This window comes from Erithacus rubecula, assembly GCF_903797595.1.
Source record: "Erithacus rubecula genome assembly, chromosome: Z".
Lineage (NCBI taxonomy): Eukaryota > Metazoa > Chordata > Aves > Passeriformes > Muscicapidae > Erithacus > Erithacus rubecula.
In genome coordinates this window covers 15,663,859-15,686,162 of record NC_136661.1, presented here as the reverse complement: position 1 = coordinate 15,686,162, position 22,304 = coordinate 15,663,859, and the positions used below count along the sequence as shown (strand labels likewise).

At 36.1% G+C, this 22,304-nt stretch overlaps 1 protein-coding gene across 8 annotated transcripts in view; it reads left to right on the top strand.

The window, feature by feature from the left end:
* Nucleotides 1–22,304, top strand: part of GPBP1 (GC-rich promoter binding protein 1) — a 33,491-nt gene that overhangs the window by 2,387 nt on the left and 8,800 nt on the right. For 4 of the 8 annotated variants that reach the window (XM_079330618.1, XM_079330617.1, XM_079330616.1 and 1 more), the window contains 7 exons: nucleotides 569–636; nucleotides 13,110–13,228; nucleotides 17,099–17,222; nucleotides 17,697–17,920; nucleotides 18,542–18,608; nucleotides 20,644–20,828; nucleotides 21,765–21,905. In XM_079330618.1, coding sequence (XP_079186744.1) covers nucleotides 13,166–13,228; nucleotides 17,099–17,222; nucleotides 17,697–17,920; nucleotides 18,542–18,608; nucleotides 20,644–20,828; nucleotides 21,765–21,905 — 804 coding nt within the window. In that variant the 5' untranslated portion in view covers nucleotides 569–636; nucleotides 13,110–13,165. Of the gene's footprint in view, nucleotides 1–568; nucleotides 637–13,109; nucleotides 13,229–17,098; nucleotides 17,223–17,696; nucleotides 17,921–18,541; nucleotides 18,609–20,643; nucleotides 20,829–21,764; nucleotides 21,906–22,304 lie in introns of those variants that run through there. The other 4 variants (XM_079330619.1, XM_079330621.1, XM_079330620.1 and 1 more) reach the window with 4 other exon arrangements.

The following is a 22,304-nucleotide window of genomic DNA, read 5'->3' as shown; positions in this document are numbered from 1 at the left end:
CAAGGAGAAACGCGTAGGTAAGAGTGTGTTTTTTACGGGAGATTAGAAAGTAGCTTTATCTATATCCATAAAGAATTTAGCCTTCATGTTAATGTTGTAATCTCAGCAGTGAATGTTGTATCCTTTTGGCCAAGCCTTTTGGAGACCTTGCATGTGTCAGTCCTTCCATTTGTGCTAGATGTGTTTACAGTATCAGGGCAGTAATAATATAGAGGGTTTTTTACTCTTCCTTTTCTTTCCACTATTCTTTCTCCCTTACAAGAGCCAGAGGGTTTTTTACCAAAAATTATTTCACTGTATGTGCAGGCTAGCTTTTTTCTGTGTTGGTATTTTAAGATTGACTTCAGTGTATTTTACTATTCTGAATGGGAATTAATTAGTCTGACTGGTCTGCAAGTATAATACTTGAAAAAAAGCTACTTCTCCTGGGAACGATTCAAACTTAAATCTAGTGATGAATTGGTTTATCTTCTTTGTTATTTTTAGATGTATTGTAGTTTCCTTCATCCCACAGTGAATTAGATGTTTTTTAATTTTGGCATTAATGTGTTTATAATAATTTTTGTAGGTTTGCATTCAACTGAACTGCTGCTGGCTTGAAGAAAATTAAGATGGACAGAGCAACTTAATTCAAAAGTCAGTGGCAATTTTACTGAAGTTCTCTATTCCCTACCCCACCCTGATGATTCATAAAGCTTTAAATAATTAAAGTGTTATTGGGTAGACTTTAAACTGAGTGTCTCATAGAGACACTCTGTTGTCACCTTCTAAAATATTTCTGAGAGCTTCTAAATAATACTAATAATACTAGTAATACTTCTGAAGTATTATTAGTAGTGAACTAATGAAAAAAAAGGTAAGGGCAGTGCAAAGACATTTGGAAGATTGCTTGTGTTCAAACCTTGTAGAAAAAGTGTAATACAGTGTACTTTAACTCCTGTAGCTTATTATTTGGACCATAAATGACTTGCATCTACATGAATTTTGTAAATTCTTGGTGCCACTACACTTCTTATTTGTGTGTTGTCAGTATCTAAAAGTTGAACTAGCTTCAGTTTTCTGCTTTGGATGGTCTCACTGTTTTGTTATTTTAACTTCTGTTTCAGTTTTGTTGTTGTGAAAATCTGGAAACTGAGACATGAGTAGGGGGCTGTTTCTGTGATCTCTGGCTATGGCTTATGTTGTCTAGGGGTGGTTAGGATTGACTGTGAGCTGAGCTGTTAAGGAACCAAACCAATAGAGAAGAATGATCTTGTATACTCCTTTACTTGTATGAGTATGCTTTTATTGAAAGCATGTGGTAGATGGAAAGTTCAGGTGTGAATGGCCATTTAATTTGATTGTTGTCTATTGTATCCTCATGAGAGTAATAGGAATATTCACTTCTTAACTCATAGAAAAGGTGATGTGTTGCTTGTTTTTCAAGCTATTAATCTTCAGTGCTGAGAGATTCTTTTATTTCTTTTCAAGATGATGCTCTCACTGAAACCAAGGAGCTACATCCCCCACTGACTATTCTGGGTGACATCTTTCTCTAGACTCTTCTTCTGGAAGTTTTGAGGAGTTTGCTTTTTACCTTCATTAAATTAATTCTGTGTTTACACCTCTCTGTTTGCTGGAACGATGATTATTTAATTCCTCTCACAGTACTTACACTTGGAAAGTTGGAGTGTCTCACATTTAAGGGGGAGGGAGCACCCAAGTTTCACAAATTCTTGTGGTTAAAATGCACAGCAAAAGTCGGAGGGCCCACAAAAAATCCCCGGGTTTTATACATAAATTGCACACTTGGCATTGAAATGGGCATGTCAGTCCCTGGCCTACTATATAAGCACACAGCTTACATAGCAGGGATAGTGTAGAAGAGAAGAGATTAATTAAGGAGAGGGAGAGAGAGAAAGAGAGAAAAAGAGATTACCAGCCTTGGTTCCTAGTGTTGTCTCGCTGATGGGATGTCCTGAAACTAAGGTTTTAATTTTTCTGTGTAAATTAGGTTATCTTGAATAGTCCATTCTTTGAGGCCTTTCTGGAAATGGCTTGAGGGGTTTGGGGGGGGGGGTCCCTGATAATCTCATTACCCCCTGCTGTGTTGGCCTTTGGTCAGCAGTTCATGCCTGCTTCTGTGCTGGTGCTGTCTTTTGTTTGTTGTGTCGCCATGGACTAGGATGAGGATGTTTGTCCCAGAGGAGTGCTGTCCTACCTCTGCATGGCCCCTTCTCCAGCCACATCCCATTTACCACCAACCGTTGGTTGGCTCTGCAGTCATCCAGCTATTGGTGTTTGAGATATACAGTTTAGCCCCTTACCCTCAGGGATTCTATACAAGTATTTCTTTTCTTATTTGTGTGCATATGTGTTTGACAAAGATTCAGGAGTTTTTACAGCTATGCCCTGGCACCCTAAACAAAATTCATGCTTACTGAGGAGAGAATGCCAAGTGTGCAGGTCCACTTTAATTTCTTCCCTAAATTTTTGTTTTTCAGGTGCTTACAGTCTGTTAAATTGTCTTTGCAGACATGTCTTCATTACCCATGAAGATCATGTCCTTGCTCCTAAGGGCTTATACTTTAAGCCTTGATGTAAACATAGCTTTTGTAGTGGGGTAACTGTCAGCAGGTTGTGTCTTTTACTGAAGTGTTTATTCTGGTAGCTTCATAAAATGGGTACATTTGCACTGGCTCATTCTTTAGAATGAAAATCTCTACTTGCTTTTTTGTGAAAAAACTGTTGGTGGAAACTTTTGAGAATAAGTACCCTTTAATCTTGCACTAAAGCTGAACAGAATTATATCAGTAAAACGGTAGAGGCAAATTGTGCAGATATTTAGCATGGTGTAAGTTAATGTGCTTTGTGCTCCTTTTATTTTGTCCTCCATTCTAATGAGGTTATTCTGTTTAATGTGTGGATAAAACTGTTACATCTGCATATATCTACATAGCATCTGACAAAATTGCATTATTTCCTCTTTGTTTTTAGTAGTAGAAGTAAATTCTGTTCTGCAAAGACAACTATTTGCAGACCTCATTGTAAACAGATGTGAATGAAACTTGGCACACTTTTTGTTTTGTTTTTTCTTACTCTGTGCGTTTGAGTAACTGAACACGGTAACTGATGATGTGGTGCTATCAAGTCTTCCACAGTCTCCTCCTTTTATATCTTGGGTAAACACAGTCAGGGAAACAGCTGAAAGAGGCAGTTGTTTATCTGCTTTATATGCTCAGCATAGGGCCCAACTTCTACCTTTTTCAACTGCTACTTCTTCCTTGTGGCAATTCCAAGTGCTGAAGAATTCCTGGTGATTTCCTACATTACATATGCTGACGAGGGCAGTGATGTAATTGAACTCACATTACAGCTTTTGAATTTGAACCGTTTTAAAGGGTAAGAAATGAGCATCTATCAGGCTTTTGCTAAATGGTTAGTACCATTTAGTGGAATCATTGCACAGCAAAGTGTGTTAGACTCTCAGTGGAAACCTGGCTGTAGTTTACCTTCAAATGAGTTATTTCATGTTATGATATAATTTGCACTTTTTTTAAATCTGCATTTTGGTACAGTGCAAAACCAAAACCTTTTTATTGTTAAAAAGTCATCATGGTATCTGAAGTACTTAGCAGCTTCATCTATATCTGAAACACTTTTTAAAAGTTGTTTTGATTGTTGTGACATTCATGTTGGATTCACAGAGGTGATGTTAAAACCTGTTGCTTGTGAACCATAACTGCATATATAGAAAAGGGAGCCATCTGATAAAGAGCAGTGTTCAGATTCTAGATCCATATGCAAAACACAGTCTGCTTTAGTTGGTTCATTCTCCTATAAGGAACTTGTGTTCAAAGTGGAAAAAAACTCATAAAAACTCCATTTCAGAAACTCATAAAGCTTGTGTAAGGTTTGAATATTATTTTCTACTTTATTAACATGAAAATTTTAGATAGCAAAATAACTTGAAGTTAGTTTATTTTGATTTTGATTTTTGATACATAAATCACATAAATCAGAGTAGTAAGGAAGATACCAAATAAACCATGCCTTCAAAAGGGGAGTGAAAACAGATTTATAGATTTTAAATAAAAGTATTTTTTAGACCTTACATTTAGGAACTTGATTTGAAATTACTCCTACTCTTAACTAGAGATAGCAGAGAGGGATAACAAAGAAGGATCCGGTATCACTGGAAAGTTTTATTTTGCTGATGTGTTTTATGGCAGAGGAAAAACTTTTGGTGGCATGGGTTATTTTGAAGGTTTGCCTAGTTTGAAAAAAGTCCTGAATTATTGTGTATATGAAGAAAGAGTGTATAGGGTGGTGGCTGGGTCTTTCACATGTAGTTTGTTTGCCTAATTCAAGCCACTACTCGGTAGTTTTCCTTTGGCTCTTGATGAAGACTTGAAGCTAGCCCATGATGGGAGGACTGAAGGGCCAGTATTCTTGTTGGACCCTCTGAAATGCATGCATATGCTCTTGTTTGTCTTCTGATAAGAATTTGATACGTATGCTGGAGCTCATTATCAAGAAGCAAAAAGTATCATAAAATTGAGATGCTTCATATAATCTTTTCTTTCCCATGCTCTCATAACAGCACTATAGTGTGTCTTAATTCTCATAGCTTACAACCTTCTTGTACCCCATTTATAAATATTATGCTAAAAATTACATTGACAAAGGGAGAGTGGTTTGTGATATGTGTGCAGTTGAGAAGTGGAGTTAAGGGTCCCCTATGTAGTTGGTGGTGTGCTGTACTTACTGTGATAATAATCTGTGAGGCATTAGATGAGAGCTCATAGGAATGCACTACTTAGATATTCATACATACTAATTTTAGATTCCCTTGGAAAATATAAATGTGCTTTTAATATGTATTATGTTAAGTTTTTCTCTGTGCAAATCAATTGACTAAACTTCTTAACTGGTCTTCAGGGAGCATCAAGAAATTTGTATCTCTTCTAATTTTGTGAATCATGGCTTGAACCTTTTCTCACCTGCCCCCATTGCTACTAAATTTGAAATTAAATTCATAAGCTTCAGATATCCCTAGGTGTTTGACTTTATATTGCCTTTTATTTTAATAGTCTTCTGACAGTCTTTCAAGTTCCCAAATGTTTCAGAAACTGTTTCCTGTGAAATGGTACAGACTATGCAGAGACAAAGGTTAACTATAGAACCTGACAATACAGAACAGTTTTTCTGTGGTTTTCCATGTCTTCTGCTGACAGTGGGTTCAGTGATGGGTTCAGTGCTGACAGGGTTGCTTTGCTTTCCCCCCACTCCCAATTTTGGCTTTAATTTAAAACCTGTTTTTTCGAGAAAATTTTGGTCAGCTCCATTTAAATAGGATGTAGTTATACTATATGCTACATACTATATACTGTATATATACATATATACATGTATATATGCTATATGTATATACTATATACTATACTATATATATAGTCAATCCATTCCAAAATGGATCTCTTTTAGGAGATAAAATTTTTAAAATGTAGAAGTTTTGGCTTTTTTACTATATTATTGCCCTGTTTTTTTCTTATTACGGTGATGACACTATTTTATCTGTTTCTTCATGTTAGAACATTATGAAAAAACAGAACTGTTTTTATTTATTCTCACAGTACAGATGGATAGTGTTGCTAAATGTATATTATCTACAGCAATAAAACCTATTTTAAGTATTTATTGAAGACAGGTTTCTGAACTAAAGAAGTACTTTTATTTTGTTCACTGGAAGAGACTTCCCTGACGTTGGATCTGTTCAATACCAGTGGGACTGTCTCTGCCAGCTGAATACTGGTTAGACAAGTTAAACAACGCCCTTAAAATTGGGTGGGGACCATCTCTGGTCTCATGTCCTTTTCATCTTCAAGTTCTGCTGTGCTTTTTTCTCCTCCCTCAGTGAAGAAAGAATCAGGTTATGGAACACTTAAATAACTTGTAAGTCCGTGGGGTTTGACAGGATGCTTCCCTGGGTGCAGAGTGTTCCATGATGGGTGTTCCATTCTATGAGTGCTGATGTTATTGCAAAGCCATTCCTTATTATCTTTGAGAGGTCTAATGGTCATTGGGAGGGGTTCTTGAGTAAGAGAAGAGAGCAAATACTAATTTTGTTGTCAGTAAGAATGAGAAGGAGAATCCAGGGAACTGTAGGCCAGTGAGCCTCACTTCAGTCTGTGGAAAGGTTTTTCACCAGCTGATCCTGGAAACTTGTTTCCAAACGTGAAGGACAGGAAGGTGAGTGAGAGCAGTTAGAATGGCTTTATGAAGGGGAAATCACACTTCAGCAAGTTAATAACCCTTTATGATGAGGTGACTAGCTTGGTAGATGAAGAGAGAGGAATGGATGGTGTTTTTCTTGACCTCATCATGAAAAAGTTGACAAGTGTGTGTGGAGAAATGAGCAATAAGGTGTATCCAGAGCTATCTGAATGGTTAGGCACAGGTCCTGAGGGATGCAGTCAGTGGCACAAAGGCTGTTTGGAGGAAGCTGTTACAGTGTGCCCTGGAGTTGAGTAGCAGAGCCCCTGCTGTTGGACACCTTGGTTAAAGTCCTGGGCAGTGGGGCAGAGTTCACCCTCAGCAAGTTTGCAGATCCTGTAAGATATGGACAACTGGCTGATACACACACTTATGTTTGGTCAGCTGTGTGGAAAAGCATGGACAGATGATCCTCATGAAACAAAAGGAATTTTCTGGAATAGCAGCTGCTTATACCAGCTACAGAGAAGTTCTGGGGGTCCTGTTGAACAGCAAGGCAACCATGGGCCACCAATGCATTCTTACAAGGAGTAAAGTGAAAATCTCTCTGGGTGAAGTTAGGACCAGTGTTGCTGACAGTTGAGGGGAGTTCTGCTTTGTCCTGCTTGCAGCCTGGGTGAGGCTACATGTGGAGGACTGTGTCACCCTTCCGGGATGTGTAACACTATTACAGGCTCCCTGATACAAGAAAGGGTGAGACATGATGGAAAGAGTTCAGTAAAGGACCACAAAGATGGTAAAGAGTCTGTGGTATCTCTCCAATGGGCACAGGGTAATACTTGGTTTAAAGTTCTAGGGAGGTAAAAGTTGGCCATTAGTTCTGGTTTTAAGTTTAGGAAGCACAAGTTGGCCATTAGTCGCTCAGAGTTATCTCTGGATGTTGTATTTTAATTTTTCTGAAGGTCCTTTCTAAATTTAAAATTACTAAGCCATTAAACTCACTTCTCATGTAGAATTGTGTGAAAGTGCAAGTGATGAGGGAGACTTCAGTTTTGTTAGTACTGTTGATGGGACTAGAGACTAGGTACAAGAGTACTGAAATCCCAAATGCTTTGATTACATCTGCTTTCTCTGCCCAGCCAGCTTGCAATATTTCAGAAGGTGATTTCTTTTACCCTGCCATCTATAGGCTCCCGTGTCCACTTACACAGAGATTGCTGCAGCTCAATTCTCACAACAGTCACTTTTCCAGTTCCTGTAGAGTGTGCTCTTCCAGAGATGCTTTCTGGCTATTTTTAGTGTTGTGTAAATCTTAGGGAGAGGTTATTTTTTTTTTTTAAATGCTGTAAAGGTTTGATGAATACAATTAAAAGAAATTCTGAGTCAAAGATTGTTGTTAAAAGGGACCATGAGTGTTCAGGTGAATTACGTTTTTGTGTAACCAAATGGTGTGAGAATGAGCAAACATTTTTCCCACCTGTCCTGTCCCCCCCTGCCATCCCCAGTAAATAAATAAAGGAGAAAAAAAATAGTATTAAAATAAATTATTTTTTACTGCAAGAAGTTACTTGACTTTATTAAAATATGACAAATTGTGTTTGTTAAAGCCAAGATCTACTTTATAACACTATTTGTTAGTTTGTTTATCTGTATCTCCTGATACAGATCTCCTGATCTGTGTATTTCGTCTGTATTTTATATGTGAACTGAGTGGTGGAGGTTTTATTTTATTAACAAGCTTTGCTAATGAAACTCAAATGTTAGTAAGTTTGCTTGTCCTAGTAATAGTGAATTAATGGTTGTGGATAAGGTGATAATTTTAATAAGAAGATGAAGTTTGAGGAAGGGCTTTGCTAAAGTAATCTGAAGGCCAGCTAATATGACAGTTCATGAATAGAGGGGTGTTTTCTGCTTTTGTATGGTATTGAATTCTATTTGTGTTATTGCAGGGAAAAAACCAGAGTTGTACTTATATTTTGGTTTTAATGGGTGTTTTTATTGGTTAAAAAGTAAGTTTTTAGAGCTGTATATTGATTTCAAATAGCAGGGGAGAGTAAAAAAAATTTGCTGGGGAGGCATCGCTCTTGTATAGTTGGCACTGAAAAGAGGGAACAAAGGGATTAACTTGTACAGTGTTACCTTTGTGTAGTGCACCATCCTGCATGTAAACTCTTTAGTTGCACTTATTAGGGTCTGATTTGGAAGTGTAATATGAATGGGGAGATTCAAATATTTGTCTGAGTCTTAAAGTTATTTCAGAATATTGTTCTTCTGATCTTTGGGACCATGTGTCTGTCCACCTTCTATCTACTTACTGTGATTGATACCTTGTGATTCTGGTAACGTTTTGGATTGACACATCTCCTTTCTCACTGAAATTTTCTCCTTTAGTTGTTCAGAACTGCTTTTTAAATACATTTTATGTCTTCATTTTGTGAGGCAAAGTAAGCCAGATACTTTCCTTAGACTATCCATATCGCTGATCACTGAAATAGTTCATTATTGCACCAAGTACAATCTTGAATCCCTGTGCTGTTACTCTTAAGTGTGACTTCACTTTTTCTATGGGAATTTAAAAAAGAGAAATGTAGTTGTGTGAGGAAAATTGACTGTAGTCTTTAATGTTTGATTTCTTCATTTAATTTGGTAAGCACCAGACAAACCAATGCTACTCGTTCTAGCTTCATTTTTGTTGGTTTTGCAGGTTTGGATGTTGACCCTTGGTGTGTTTCTTAGAAGCCTTTTCCCTGAAGTCTTGACTCCTGATTCATGCAGTTGCTTTCTGATTCCCTTTTCATAGCATATTACTGATTTTTGTAAAGTGGAGACAATATATCAATTTTTCCCAGATGCTATGCAGATAACACAATTTTTTTTTTAGACTATAATGTTTCCTGCTGATTCACAATGGGAGAGAAATAGTTTCTATCACAAAAGGACCTTGACTCAATAGTAAAAAAAAGCCGAGCCCAGTCTTTTCTGTGTGTTGGTGGAATGTATTTGGTGCAGTGTTAATTATTCTTTGTCAGTCACTGCCTTATTATTGACGATCACACTTCACAAAACTATAGAATTAAATTTTATTTAATTGAATGTTGGATTAATTATTGCATGTTACTTAAAGCAAAATTCTTTACAGACTTCTATCAGATCGCTCCCTCAAGATGTAAAACTTGAGAACAGGATTTCTTTGTTTGCTCTAAACTATTCTATTACCCACAGCACAGCAACACATGACTTTTATCTAAATTTATGGGCTATGGAAGACTTTTTTTGCTGAGATCGCTAAGGCCACTACACATTACTTGAGCTGGTCACAAGTGGCTATTGCTGAGATGAGACAATAGTATTACCAGTCTGACTAAAGATGTTTAAATGTATTTGAGTGTTAATAGTATGAGGATGGCAGTATTTCAATATCTTTTTCTTACCTTTCTAGAATTGTGCAGCTCTGCTTCGACAGCTGAGAGCCTGAGCCACGTTAGGTTAAAGAATGGCAGATCTGTGCTAATAGGGAATGGTGGTTTAAAAAGTCATGATAAATCCTGGGCCTACTGCTTTGTTACCAAAAGAGTTTCTGAAAGCCCTGGAATTGTTTTTTAATCTGTGGTGTTTACCTCAGTAAGTTTACTTCTGATAGCTGCATTAATGCTGGGTGTACATCAGCTGCTGTATTAATGTTACTGAGCAGTGTTTGTGCGGTGTGTGTGCAAGAGAAAACTTGCTAGTAGATTTATGGTTTCATGTCAGTGTAGAAAAAGCAATTTTATGCTACAGATTTTCATTCTATTAAAATACTTTAAATGTTGTTTTTGTTTAATATACAAGTAGTAGATAGTATGTATCTGAATAAAGATTGCAAGTGCTTTGGTGGATGCAGAATGTACACATCTCTGACTTTTTGGGATAGCTTAGGTAGGGGACCTGAATAGCAGGGAAATATGGTAGAAAAAGCTTTTTTAATGTTAGAATGTGTTGGGGAATAATCTGCAAGTTGTTGGTCCAGCTTAAGTTGGAAAACAAGCAAGAAACACACTAGTATTGGCAACCAAGCTGGTCACAAAGGGTTTAGGTGTAGTAAATCCTGCCTGTGGCAGCAGAGGTGCCTTGCTCTTATCCTATTCTTATATTTTGTGATCTGTTTTCAGTTTATCAAAAACACCTTTCTGAGAATGAAGAGTATCCTAGAGTGATCAGATATGTGTCAGATCATCTGAACAGAGATTGTACTTATAATAAAATTTTCTTTATGTATAGGGCAAACTTGTTGGCAATATCAGAAAGCTAGCAATGGTTAAAAATGTTTATGAAACCTGGTAAAATATGGAACCAGCAACTTTAAGCTGGGTAAGCAATGGCCTCTAAAGCAGTTTTAAAATATCTTTTCTTGACTTGCCTTTTGTTTCCCTGTTTAATTATGGCTGGGATGTTTGTGCCTATTCAAAGTTAGAAAGACTTAATAATGAAAGTACACTCTGTTCCCATGTCTAATTGCTAGACCAGGCATATGTACAATTAGGTGAAATAAAATGTTTTCTTGACTTTGGTGTGGAGTATCTACAGGGGTTGTTTTTCATGTTAATGCTTAACTGCAAACCTCTGAGTTTGATCAGGTAGTGTTCTAGAAATACATGTGTGCATTTTTTCTTGGTTTTTTTTAAATTAAAATTATTTGGAAGAATTAGCCCTAAAAGTTTGTCTTTTGTGGGCTTATTGAAACTTACATATGTATTCTGTTGCTGATTTTGTGCTCTGAATATTGGGCAGTTCTGGCCCAGGTCTCTGCCTTTGCCATTTAAGTTTACTTCTTTCTAAGAAATGGTCTGACTCATCTGACAGAGCAGTACTGTCAATTTTTTTTTAAAACCTTTTTTGGCTGAGAGCATGAAATTTTTGCGTGAAGAAATAGGCAGCCAGTGTCAGTGAGCTGTGGAAAAAGATCTTTTTACAAAATACCTTGCCAGTCCTTGGATATTTGGTTATCATCCAGTCTTTTATGCAAAGGATAACAGGTAAGGTTGTTAATGAGTTAATAACAAACTCTTCTCATGGCAGTTGCATAAATAATGTTAGGAAGCTTGACTAGTTTCCTAAAAACAGTAAGATAAATCTATTAAGTTAGTGTTAGTGTATTTATTGTCCTGTACTTAATAGCTGATACACCAATAACTTGGTGGTACTTTGTGAAATCATTATATTCTTACTCTTATAAATGTAATCTTACTCAGTTTTTCAGACTGTAAGTCCCTCAGTCTGAAGACTTTTGTTGTTGCTGTGTCAATCTTTCTGTACTGAAAATCTGTCTTGATAATTTCTGAAGATACCACGATTCTTCTGCTTAGAGCTGAGAATTGTGTCTAAGTGAAGGGAATACATTTTTTCTTGGTGGAATCTCAAATGTTGTTTCTCAATTTAACATCTCTTGGTTCATAAACATATGCCTTTTTGTATACTGTTGCTGAATGGGATATATCAGTAAAAAGGAACATGGTTCCTTTTAGAAAGAGAAGCCATTTCTGTGATGTTTCATTGGCTCCAGAATTTTGTTTGATATAACTGGAAATACTTAGACAATCTCTCTATATTTTTTGTTGAAGTTTGTTTAGGAGTGATTTGAATTACTTCAGCAGAGTAATTTATAGTTAAATATTTGGGTGAGGCATACCTTTAACTTAGTCTCTATTTAACTGTAATAACTGTATGTTCTACTTTAACTATGGTATTAAAAGGACCCAAAAACTTAAATGTGAGCTCACTAAAAATAAACAGCAGCTCAACTTAGTACAGTTGTGCACTAAATTAAATCTAACAAATCTGTTAGACTTCCTTTTTGAAGCTAGAACAGTCCTGACTGTCAGTGAAAATCTGGCAGTAGCCTGCAATGTTCTGGTTCAGGCCAGAGAACAACTATAATTATGAGTTATCAAGTTCAAATTCCACATCTCTTACTAATAGGTTACAGCAGCCATAGATTAAAGTGAACTGTATCTGTGCTTACTAACAGATTTGTACTCTGCTGCGCAGAGATGTGGAATTCATGTTTATTTGGGCCTCCCTGGATAATGTGTGTGGGTGTTTATGATGTTTTCACTAGCTGGATTTCTAGTAGCTTGTATATCATACATAAAATATTTTTGAATCATTGACCATTTTGCAGTGACAGAGCATGATTCAGTTGCCCTAGTATAATTCTGGAAGTGTTTCATCCATTTCTTTCCTGTCTGTGCTACAGTTTAGCTTCAATAAGCAAGAACCTTGTGTTCTCTTGCTTATTGAGAAATATTTTCTTACCTATGAGAAGAGTGTAGGATAGAACAAGTATTCTTACAATTAAAATTGTTTTAATCATAAACCATTACATTCTTTGGTCCATTTTCAAACTAGAGAATTTTCTTGGATTTTGACATTCTGGACATGTAGACAGTTTCCATCAAAGCTAGAGACATTGTGAGGTTTGTGATGAGCCCAAGTATCTAGGTTTTTCATCAGGAACTTCCATATGGCTGCTGAGACTAACTGTTAGGAATTAATTTGAAAAATCACCTTCTAGAAAGCTAATAAAATAGCTCACAAAATCTCTTCTAGATAGTACCAGATAGTATTTCAGCAAGCTAATTTTGCCATAGTGTTCTGGATAGGACCTTACACAAGTTGCTTCATCCCATTTATAAGAGGAAATAAAGAAAGAAATATTACAGTTATACGTTCACAGTTTTTGTGATATATTTGATATATTACTTTGGTAATAAAAACACAGATTTGATGCTATAAATGAGATGAGGATAGTTGGCTTCTAAGCCAGATCTGTGAGGAAAATAATACGGGAAAACAGAAGGCTGAACGAAAGACAATAAGTGTAATTCCCTTGTAACATGAGCATCTGAAAGGACTCATTTATTTTCTTTTGATTACAGGGACTTGCCATGAGGTGCTAAGCCTTTTTTCATTGATTTGGAAAGACTGGACCTAAATGGCGCAACATGACTTTGCTCCAGCCTGGCTTAATTTTCCTACTCCACCATCATCAACAAAGGTATGTTTTGCAATGTTCTTTTGAAAAGGCACTTTCCTTATTAGGGAAGTCTAAATGTCATAACCTCAATCACAGTAAAAGGCAAATCTCTCCATGAACCCTGTGATGACAGATGACATGGAGAGAAGCACATGCCTGGCCTTGGCTGTGGTTGGTTGAAGACTGCCTTCATCAGGTGATTAAAATTAATTATTATGTTCCATGCTAGACAGAGCATGCACTTTATGTTCTCCCTTCTGATTTTTAATTATGTCCTGATGATTTTAAACGAGTATTGTTCTGTGATCCAAGTGACTAAAACTCTGCCTTTTTAGACTTTCTGAAATGGCTCTGCACTTGATGGTGGAATGCTTGTTGCTACTGGTGGAGTATTTCTTTCAGCTAGGCATCTTCACTCTGCTTGTTTCATTTAGACTGCTGTTACTTTTCAGAATGGGACTGCTTGCAAATGAGAAATAATAATCTCTTAATTGTTAGAATTTGTAAATATTAATGGAAGTCTTGAGTATGTCTTATCTCAGAAGTGTTTTTTCCTGGCCTGTCTTTCTACTCTTTCTTAATTTGTGCAAATGAAGAAGCAGTGTCAGTACTGGATATTAAAACTCCTGTCATCTGCTTCCCTATTTGTAGATCTATCTTCATTATAATAATTTGAATTCAGTATTTATATCTGCTACTATGAGAATTGCTTTTCTTTAATATATAAGCTTTGTGCAGTCTTTCATGTCCATGGACATGCTTAGCCCTGAGAAACTTGTGGCCACAGGCTTATGGTATTGTTAAATGCACAGATAGATGACAGTGTTAATTGTATTCCTAATGCTTTGATTCTGTTTGTCTACACAAACATAAATGTATTTTTTTAGTTAGGTCATTGAATGTGCTTGTTTATTATATCACTCTGTTTATGTTTTTTCTACCCTTACCTAGCTAGATTCTTTGCTTAGTGTAATCTGTTTCAGGGAACATAAAGCCTGTCTGTTTTGGGATACATACTGTCTGAAAATCCAAATTGAGAAGCAGTCTCTTCATTCTCTGTGATTTCTGATGCATTCAATTTCTTTGATCTGATTTTTTAAATGTAGTACATTTTCAATTGTAAAAGTATTTGGAACTTAATTTGATATGGTGTCACAATTGCAAAACAATCTTCACTACATATTTAGAGTCTGCTGCAAGAGCTTTATATTGACATGCTTTATGTGCTGATATAGCAAGATAAAACTAAGTTCCAGAAGCACTCTAGTACCACCAGAATATATCTGAGGTATGGATTGTATTTGTCACCTCATTTCTGAATTGTGTGAAATTTTGTTGCAAGCATATTTTTTGGCTCCTGTTCTCTTCCATGATTCTTTGCTTCATGAAGTTTAGTTAGATTTTCTTCTCTTTCAAAATCTCCATGCTGTGTTCTTACTTTATTGTAATATTTGTGTGTCATTGTTGGAATGCACTTTATTTCCCTATTTTACGGGTTCCCTCAATGATGAGCATTCTGTGGAATACAGCACGTTTGGATATTAAGTGCTTGAAAAGTCTGTTTGTAGTTCTTAGTTTATAGAATAAGACTCCAGAAGACAGGTTGCAAATGTTGTGGCCCCGTTCCCTCTATTTTCTGTAATCGACTTACTTTCTGCTGTATATCAAAAAAGCAGAAGAGAACAGCAGATAAGAGGGATGAAGAGGAAGGGGTGAGGAAGGCAAGGTGTCTCATGTTTCATGCAGAGTGGAGCTGGGATGGGGCTATGGTATCAACAACATTTAGACTTGAGAAATAGAAACTGATCTCTGCTTAGTCAATTTCTATATTCCTAAAGTATAATCACTTTCAGGGATTACAGGACCTTGGTTTTCCTCTTGAGTCCCTTGGTAGCTGAGATGTTTTGCCTTACATAGTTCAAGGCTGGCATAGAAACCTGCTACCAGGAAGCTGTGGTTGTGAATGGGCTTGTTAATGTGACATACAGATTATAGCTTGATTGAAATCCATCTCATCTGTTGCTGCTGATTTGCTTTTAACAGCAGGCTTTTTTCATCCCTCTGTCAATTGCACAGCAAAATCTGCCTAAATTGGTGTGTATCTGTCATCAGTCAATTGGTTTTGTTCAGGTCTGAACTAAGGTGTTTGTGTCAGTGCAGTACTGCAGATGGGCAGGTGGAATGGGAAGGTGTAGTGAGTAGTGAAACCATCTTGGGATATGGACAAAACTTTTAAGAAAGTATTGCTGTAGAACATTGCAGATAGATAAAGTCAATTTTACAAATTCACTTTTACTTTGTTTTAAGCAGTTAGGCTTCCTGTATTTCTTAAAATCTGTGCTGTTTCTCTCCCTTTTTCTTGACTGGCTGAACTGAGTCAGATAATTTCTCAATTTATGAAAGTTACCAATAAATTTTCTTTTGATTGCAAAGCTCACTGTCATCTCTGCCTTGAGAGGCTTCATAGACTGGTACCTCCATCATGTGGGGAAAATGCAAACTGCATGAACTTTGTGCACTGTTTAGAAGCAACAGATTCACTATAGTATGCACAACTCAAACACATTATAGAAAATGCTGTCAGTCATACTTTGTGAAAATGTTGATTGTTTTGAAGTTAATACAAAGAAGTGAAAGTTAAATTCCAAAAGCAACATTAAGAGGTTGTTGTATGTAAATGAACACATGAAGCATCTTCTAAGATTTCACCTAAGGTTGACAGATCTAGCAATTTCTGAAATTTTTGGCAGCTTAGTCAAAACCTGTTTAAGGATTTTCTTTCACTTAAGTATTTAGATTAATTTGGTAATTTTTGATGTACTTATAATAGTTTTTTGCAGTTTTCTGGTTTTGCTCTCTCCAAGGAGAGTTTGTCAAGTAAGTCACATACCAGGTCTCAGATGGAGAGGATAGTCCCTGTACATTTGATTTCTGTACAATTTAAAAATACATGCTTGATTTTTAAATACATACTTATTTGAGATTGAATTTTAAGCAGTGAATATTGAACAGCACCTTGATCTCTCTACAGGGGCATTTTTCATAGAGCTTGGGTATCTTTTTTTTGTGTGTATGATTTCCTCTGTGGGGTAGGTAGGAAGAAGGAAGTGATTTTAAAGGTACTTCAGAGAAGTTATAAGGAAGATATGGGTTGTGTAAGGCAAAATGTTTTTTGGTTTAATCCCTTTAGATGTGAATTCTAGTCAGGATGTGGTTTGATTTCTTGGTACTGTTCTCAAGATAAGATTTTAATTTACTACTTCCTACTGATATATTAAATATTTATTTATTTAAAATTTCTCTAATGTGTGTTTGTATGATGAATATTTGCAGTATCTTTGTGAATCTGGACACTTCTAATTCTAGATTTTATTAGTATTTCATAACTACTTGTATTTGCCATTTTAAGTTATAATGACAAGCTTAATGAATTAGGCTTTATTTGGATATAGGTGCCTTGGGTGGAAGTGATTCCTTGCTTTCTGTGGTATGCATGTATGTAGTCTCTGAAAATTCAGATTACAATCCTAGACTTGTTTTCTGCCTTCCCAGTTGTGATCTTCTGTCCTTTCTTATCTTTATAAAAAAGTTTTTCTTCTGCTGCAGTGCATGTAATTTGTGCACTGTTTTGCTGCCACAACAAAGTAGGCACCTTTTACCTTGTGTCACAGATATGTAGTTAAGGGCTGTTTCAGTGTCCTGGAGCAGAAGATGCAGCTTCCACCATGCTGGCCTGAGATGGTGACACAGAGGACTGCTGCATTGTCTGTCACTCTAAGCTCTTGTGAGAAGGAATTGTGTAGAGAGTGTGAACAATGTGGGTGTTACAGTTCTGATGATTAAGTTTTGTTGTTGATCACATCTCACATCTCCACTTATGCTCCTTTACAGTCAACGCTGAATTTTGAGAAACATTCTGAAAATTTTTCGTGGACAGAGAATCGTTACAAAGCAAATCGCAGAAGACACAGTTCTTCAGAAGGGTTTGATTCTAACACTGGAAGGCCAAATGGAGGTACCATTTATGGAACACTGAATATGTTTCCATCATTTATTTGTACTACTAGCTAGAAAGAAAGTCTGATGATGATAGCTCATCTGTGCTAAATTCTTTTCCTGCAGTAAAAGAATGATAATGGAAAGATACTTCTGGGAGAAGGTGTGAGCATTAAGGGTTGGTTAAAGTAGTGTGATTCCAAGTGTATTTCTCTCTTGAGTAGAATAAGAGTATTGAGTTATACTCTAACCAACAGCATATAAATGAGCAGCCAGAAAAAGAGGTTGACTTGCAGCATTGACTGTCTTATCTTTTCTCTCTGGCACTGTTTTGTGAGATCCTTCCCTGCTGCTTATGTGAGTGAAAACTTGTTTCCTGTGCTACTGTATCCCAGTGCATAGGGCTTGTGATTTAACTTTTTAAATGATTCTGCAGAGTAAAATACTCTTTAAATTGTTTGTAATTACATTTCTTTAAAATTTAAAATCCAAGGGCATTTTGGGCGAAAAGAGAGGAACGGTTGGCGTTCACAAGGAAGAAATGGTCCAGAAAATATAAATCATTGTGGAGGGTGCCATGGTGGAGGTTCCCGCACTCGTAGCAGCACCTTCCATTGTGGAAAAGGCCAGGGACTGCATGAAAACAGTGTACCTGATAATGAAACCCACCAAAAGGAAAACAAAGAAATACCCAACCAGTTTGAGGCTGAGGATTTTGTAAGTAAATTGTAATTGCAATTAAAAAGGTTTCATTTTGTCTGCAAGTACCATTTTGTCCATTACAAGTCACTTCATGAGATTTCACCAGTTTCAGATCATCATATAAGGAATTTTCCATAGATAAGGAAGTGTTAGTAGTTTGTCCATTAATTTGTTTCTCATTTTGTATCCAGATTTTGTCCCTATATGTTTATTATTGTGACTTGCATAGTTAAGTGAAACCACAGTTGGATTCTGATCTGCTGTGGTATGTGTGCATTAAATTCTACACTAATTGAAAATGTGAAATAGTAACAAAGTAATCTTCATGTCTGTGGCCTTCTGCAATCTCAAGCTTCAACCTGCAATTAGGATGTGAGGGGAAGGGTGATCTTTCTCTATGACGAAACACACATTGCTGTTTTTTGCTTTCTCTGGGCAGTTCATGTAATGACATTGACTGCTGCCTGAGGTATTTGTTGAAGAAGAGAAACAAGTGAGCATTGATCTTTTTGGTTCATGGGGGCAGTGTTTAGTTTGTCAGCAGAGGTCATGCTGCTGGAGTAATTATGAATCTTTATTTCATTCATCCCACAAGTCAAGAGTTACCTTTTTAATAATGACAAAACTTACTTTCAGCCATCTTTAAACCCTGAACATGAGAGGGAACCAAACCAGAATAAATCTCTAGCTGCAGGTGTGTGGGGTGAGTATTTTTAATGTTTTTAAATGCAAAAATGTAGCAGAGATCTGAAGTTGTTTTATTTGCAACACAAGCCGCTTTTTAAAATTATAAAGGTATAGATTGAGAAGATTTCAATATTACAGTGTAAATATCTTTTTGTTACAGGGTAACAGCTTCCCTTTGAGTATCATTCAGCTACTCTGTAGATGCAGACGCAACTAATATTGTTTCACAGTACAAGTATGCACCTTTTTTTGTAAAGATGTCAAGAAATCTTCACCTTTATTTTCAAGAGGAGGTGCAGTGAAAAGTGGTCACCTAAATTAGTGGTGTTGATTGCTGGCTGCAAGCTTTGTAAAATAATGCTTCTGACTGATTAGATGTATTGGAAGAATTTGGAAAGAATCCTGGGGAGCTGGAAGGGTAGATTAGTTTCCAGAGATTTAAGGTCTGCTTCTGGAAACAAGTGTCTTATGTTGTTGGTTGTGTTTGTACATTATTTGTATGACAGATACTATCCTGAGCATGGGCACTGAGCAGACCTGTAGTTGGGATTGTTTTCTCATCCTCACCTGATTGTGTTTGGCTATCACTTAGCAAGTTCTAATGTGCTCTGTAGTCAATTGTTTACCCATAAGAAGGTGGTAACTTTAGATGGCAGGGGTTTTAAAGTGATAAATGTACTTAAATTAAGAACAGTTTTCTTTATAAAAAAAATAATTAAACTTGAAAACTTTACTTGTTTACTTTAACTGCTGCTAATATTGAGATTTTAAAGATATTTTAATTTGCTGATTTTTTTTTCTCACGCTTAAACAGTATTTTTTACACTCTAATGTTTTTACAAAGTAACATTAGATAACCCATCAATATAAATATTAATTGCTGTAAATCTTTGCAGAATCATAAATAATTAGGCCGCTTTCTGTTTTTGTGTTGTTAGCAGCTTTTATGTGATAATCTGTCTTTCAATAAAAGGATCTTGTTTTGGAATTGAAAAACTGAAATTAAAGCTCTTATTATTCTCTTTAAAAGAAAACAATATTCAGGACAGAGGAGTGTTACAGTCCCTTCAATATCTGTTAAAAATGTAGGCCTCTTTCAGATTCCATTTTACTTGGTGTATGTGATGGGAGCCTGTGAGTATTATGTAAAACCTTGTCATGAGTTTAATAAAAATGAAGCTTACAGTTATAATTATTTTGTAGCATCTACCTGCTAAACAAGGTTAAAGTCATGTATACTTTTAAGATAGAGTTTGTTGGTTTGTTTTTTTTTTTTTTAAAACAGAGGATAAAGTGGCTGTGAAGTAGAATTGCTTGCAGGGAGAAGAGATAATATTTGAAAAGGCTCTTAATGCTGGAATGCATGTGCAAAAAATATTTTTTTTTCACTTTTTGGCATTTTAAAAGCTGTTTTTAATAGGTGTTCCTTAACACTGCTAAATGACAGTTTCTCTAGTTTGACAGCTGACTGTATGTCTCCTAGTTTGTGCTCCAGAGCATGGAAATTTTGTCCTGTTATGTCCATCTGAAGCATGGAGCTAGAGAAACTGGTCATTGCCGTGGTCTGATGTGTAGCACACATCTTGTCTCATCTTTATAGAACCTCAGTGCAGAGCTCTAAACTGAGCAGTTAATAAATATGTAATTATTCTAATTATATACTAATTATTCTTTTGGAAACCTTAAGGGGAATATGAAAGGCATAATCTCTTTTGGAGTTTGGGTAACTATCAACAACTAGCAGTGTTTTGATTATGGAATTGTTATGCAACAGTCTCTAGAACTGTGTAGCAGGGTTCTTTGAAGAATATATTCTCTTTGAAAAAGTGCAATTCCTGCATCTCCAGTCGAAATATTTTTGAAATTATGGTTGTAGAAAATGGAAAAGACCTGTGTTTTTCCAGGATTGCACATTATGTTATTTGTGAAACTAATACTGATTTATGTTCCTGTTTGCTCTGGATAATATAGCTGTCCAATACCTCATGAGCTAAAAACTAGTGAGATTGTGTACACAGGCACATACACACACACTTCTTTTTTTCTTCCAGAGTACCCTTTAAATCCTAAATCTAGATCTCAGAGAATGCTGGTCATTAAAAAGGGCAGTACAAAAGAACTGCGAATATCTGGATTCCCAGTAATAGGAAGTCTTCACTCACAACCAGTAAGGAATGGAACTGGCACAAGTGTTTGTAAAGGATTAGTCCCCAAACCTGCCACTCTACCTGCAAAGGTGAGTATTGGATACTAGTGTTACAAAAAACATGCCTAGAAAAAATCATGCTGTAATTCTGAATGTGCTTACTTCATCCCTGAGAACACCATTCCTAGATTATCATGTATTCAACACTTGCAAAATGTAACATACCCCAAAAATGAATAAAACCAACTTTTTTGCATTTTTCTTTTAAAATTTTAATTTAGTCCCTCTTTGCTTCTCATCTACCACTTTTGAGAAGTGCTGCAGCTGTACAAGTGATAGTAAAAGTGGTGTTTTTAACTTAAGGAATAGCAGTCCCTTTTGTATATATGATTTTAACAGAATAAAATTAATGGAGAGGTATAGTCAGCATAATACCTTCAGAATTTATCCCAGTAAGAGAAAGAGATGATGTTATAACCTATGTTATAACCTTTCAAATGCAACTTCCTATGTGCATAATCACAGAATATTCTGGTTTGGAGGGCACCCACAAGAATCATCAAGTCCAGCTCTTAAGTGAGTAGTCCATATGGACTTCAAAACCATGACCCTGGCATTATCAGCACCAGGCTCTAATCAACTGAGCTATTCTCACTGGCTTAATCTGTAATTTTTTTTGTTTCTGGAATTTTTCTCTGCTCTTGAGAGCATATGATGGGTTAGTTCTTAACTCTGTAACATTTTAAATCTAAAATAATACTTTCAGATGTTGAAGTCCCATATTTAATTTTCAGTACCTCAAATATGAGGATCTTAATAGTTTTGAAATTTTAGTCTGTGTATAAACAATGTGTACAGTATTTATGAGCAGATGAATTGCTCATAAACAGCCTCTCTTCTACAAGAAAACAGATGTTTGCACTACATTAAGATTGCAGTTAGGATTTGCTTTTGCTTAATCATTTTTCTTGAAGATAATCCTTTTGTAGTTAATGACTCTTTATGTCTGTTTATATTTCTGTCTAGCCCACACAGTGGAAAAGCCAAGCAAAAGAAAATAAACTTGGGAATGTTTTTCCTCATGAGTCTGCACATGGTGTTGGCAATTTCAGTCCTTTCAAATCAACTGTGAAGGCATTTGCTGTAACACAAAATTCAATGAAAGAGGTAAAGCAGTGGCTGTAGTTACATCTATAAAGCATTTCATTTATTTGAGGATGATCAGTAAATTTTATGCAGAATTGTATTAAATATGGTTTTTTTTAACTTCATGTACAAGAAAGATGGAAGGCACATCAGTGGCCCTCAAGTGTTGTGCAGTGTCCTTTGTAGGTTTGATTCAGAATAAAACCCCACATTTGGAAATACAACCTGATAGATTTAGACTTCAAAACTGCTAAAGGTATTGCATGTTCATTAGCAGTGCTCCATAAACCTGCATCCCTGGGTTTACATATGCAAACTGCATATACCAAAATACAGATCTTCCCTCTGCTTTTGGCTGTGAAACATAAAACAAGAGATACCTGTGCCTTTAATTAAATTTTTTCTAAATGAAAACACTTG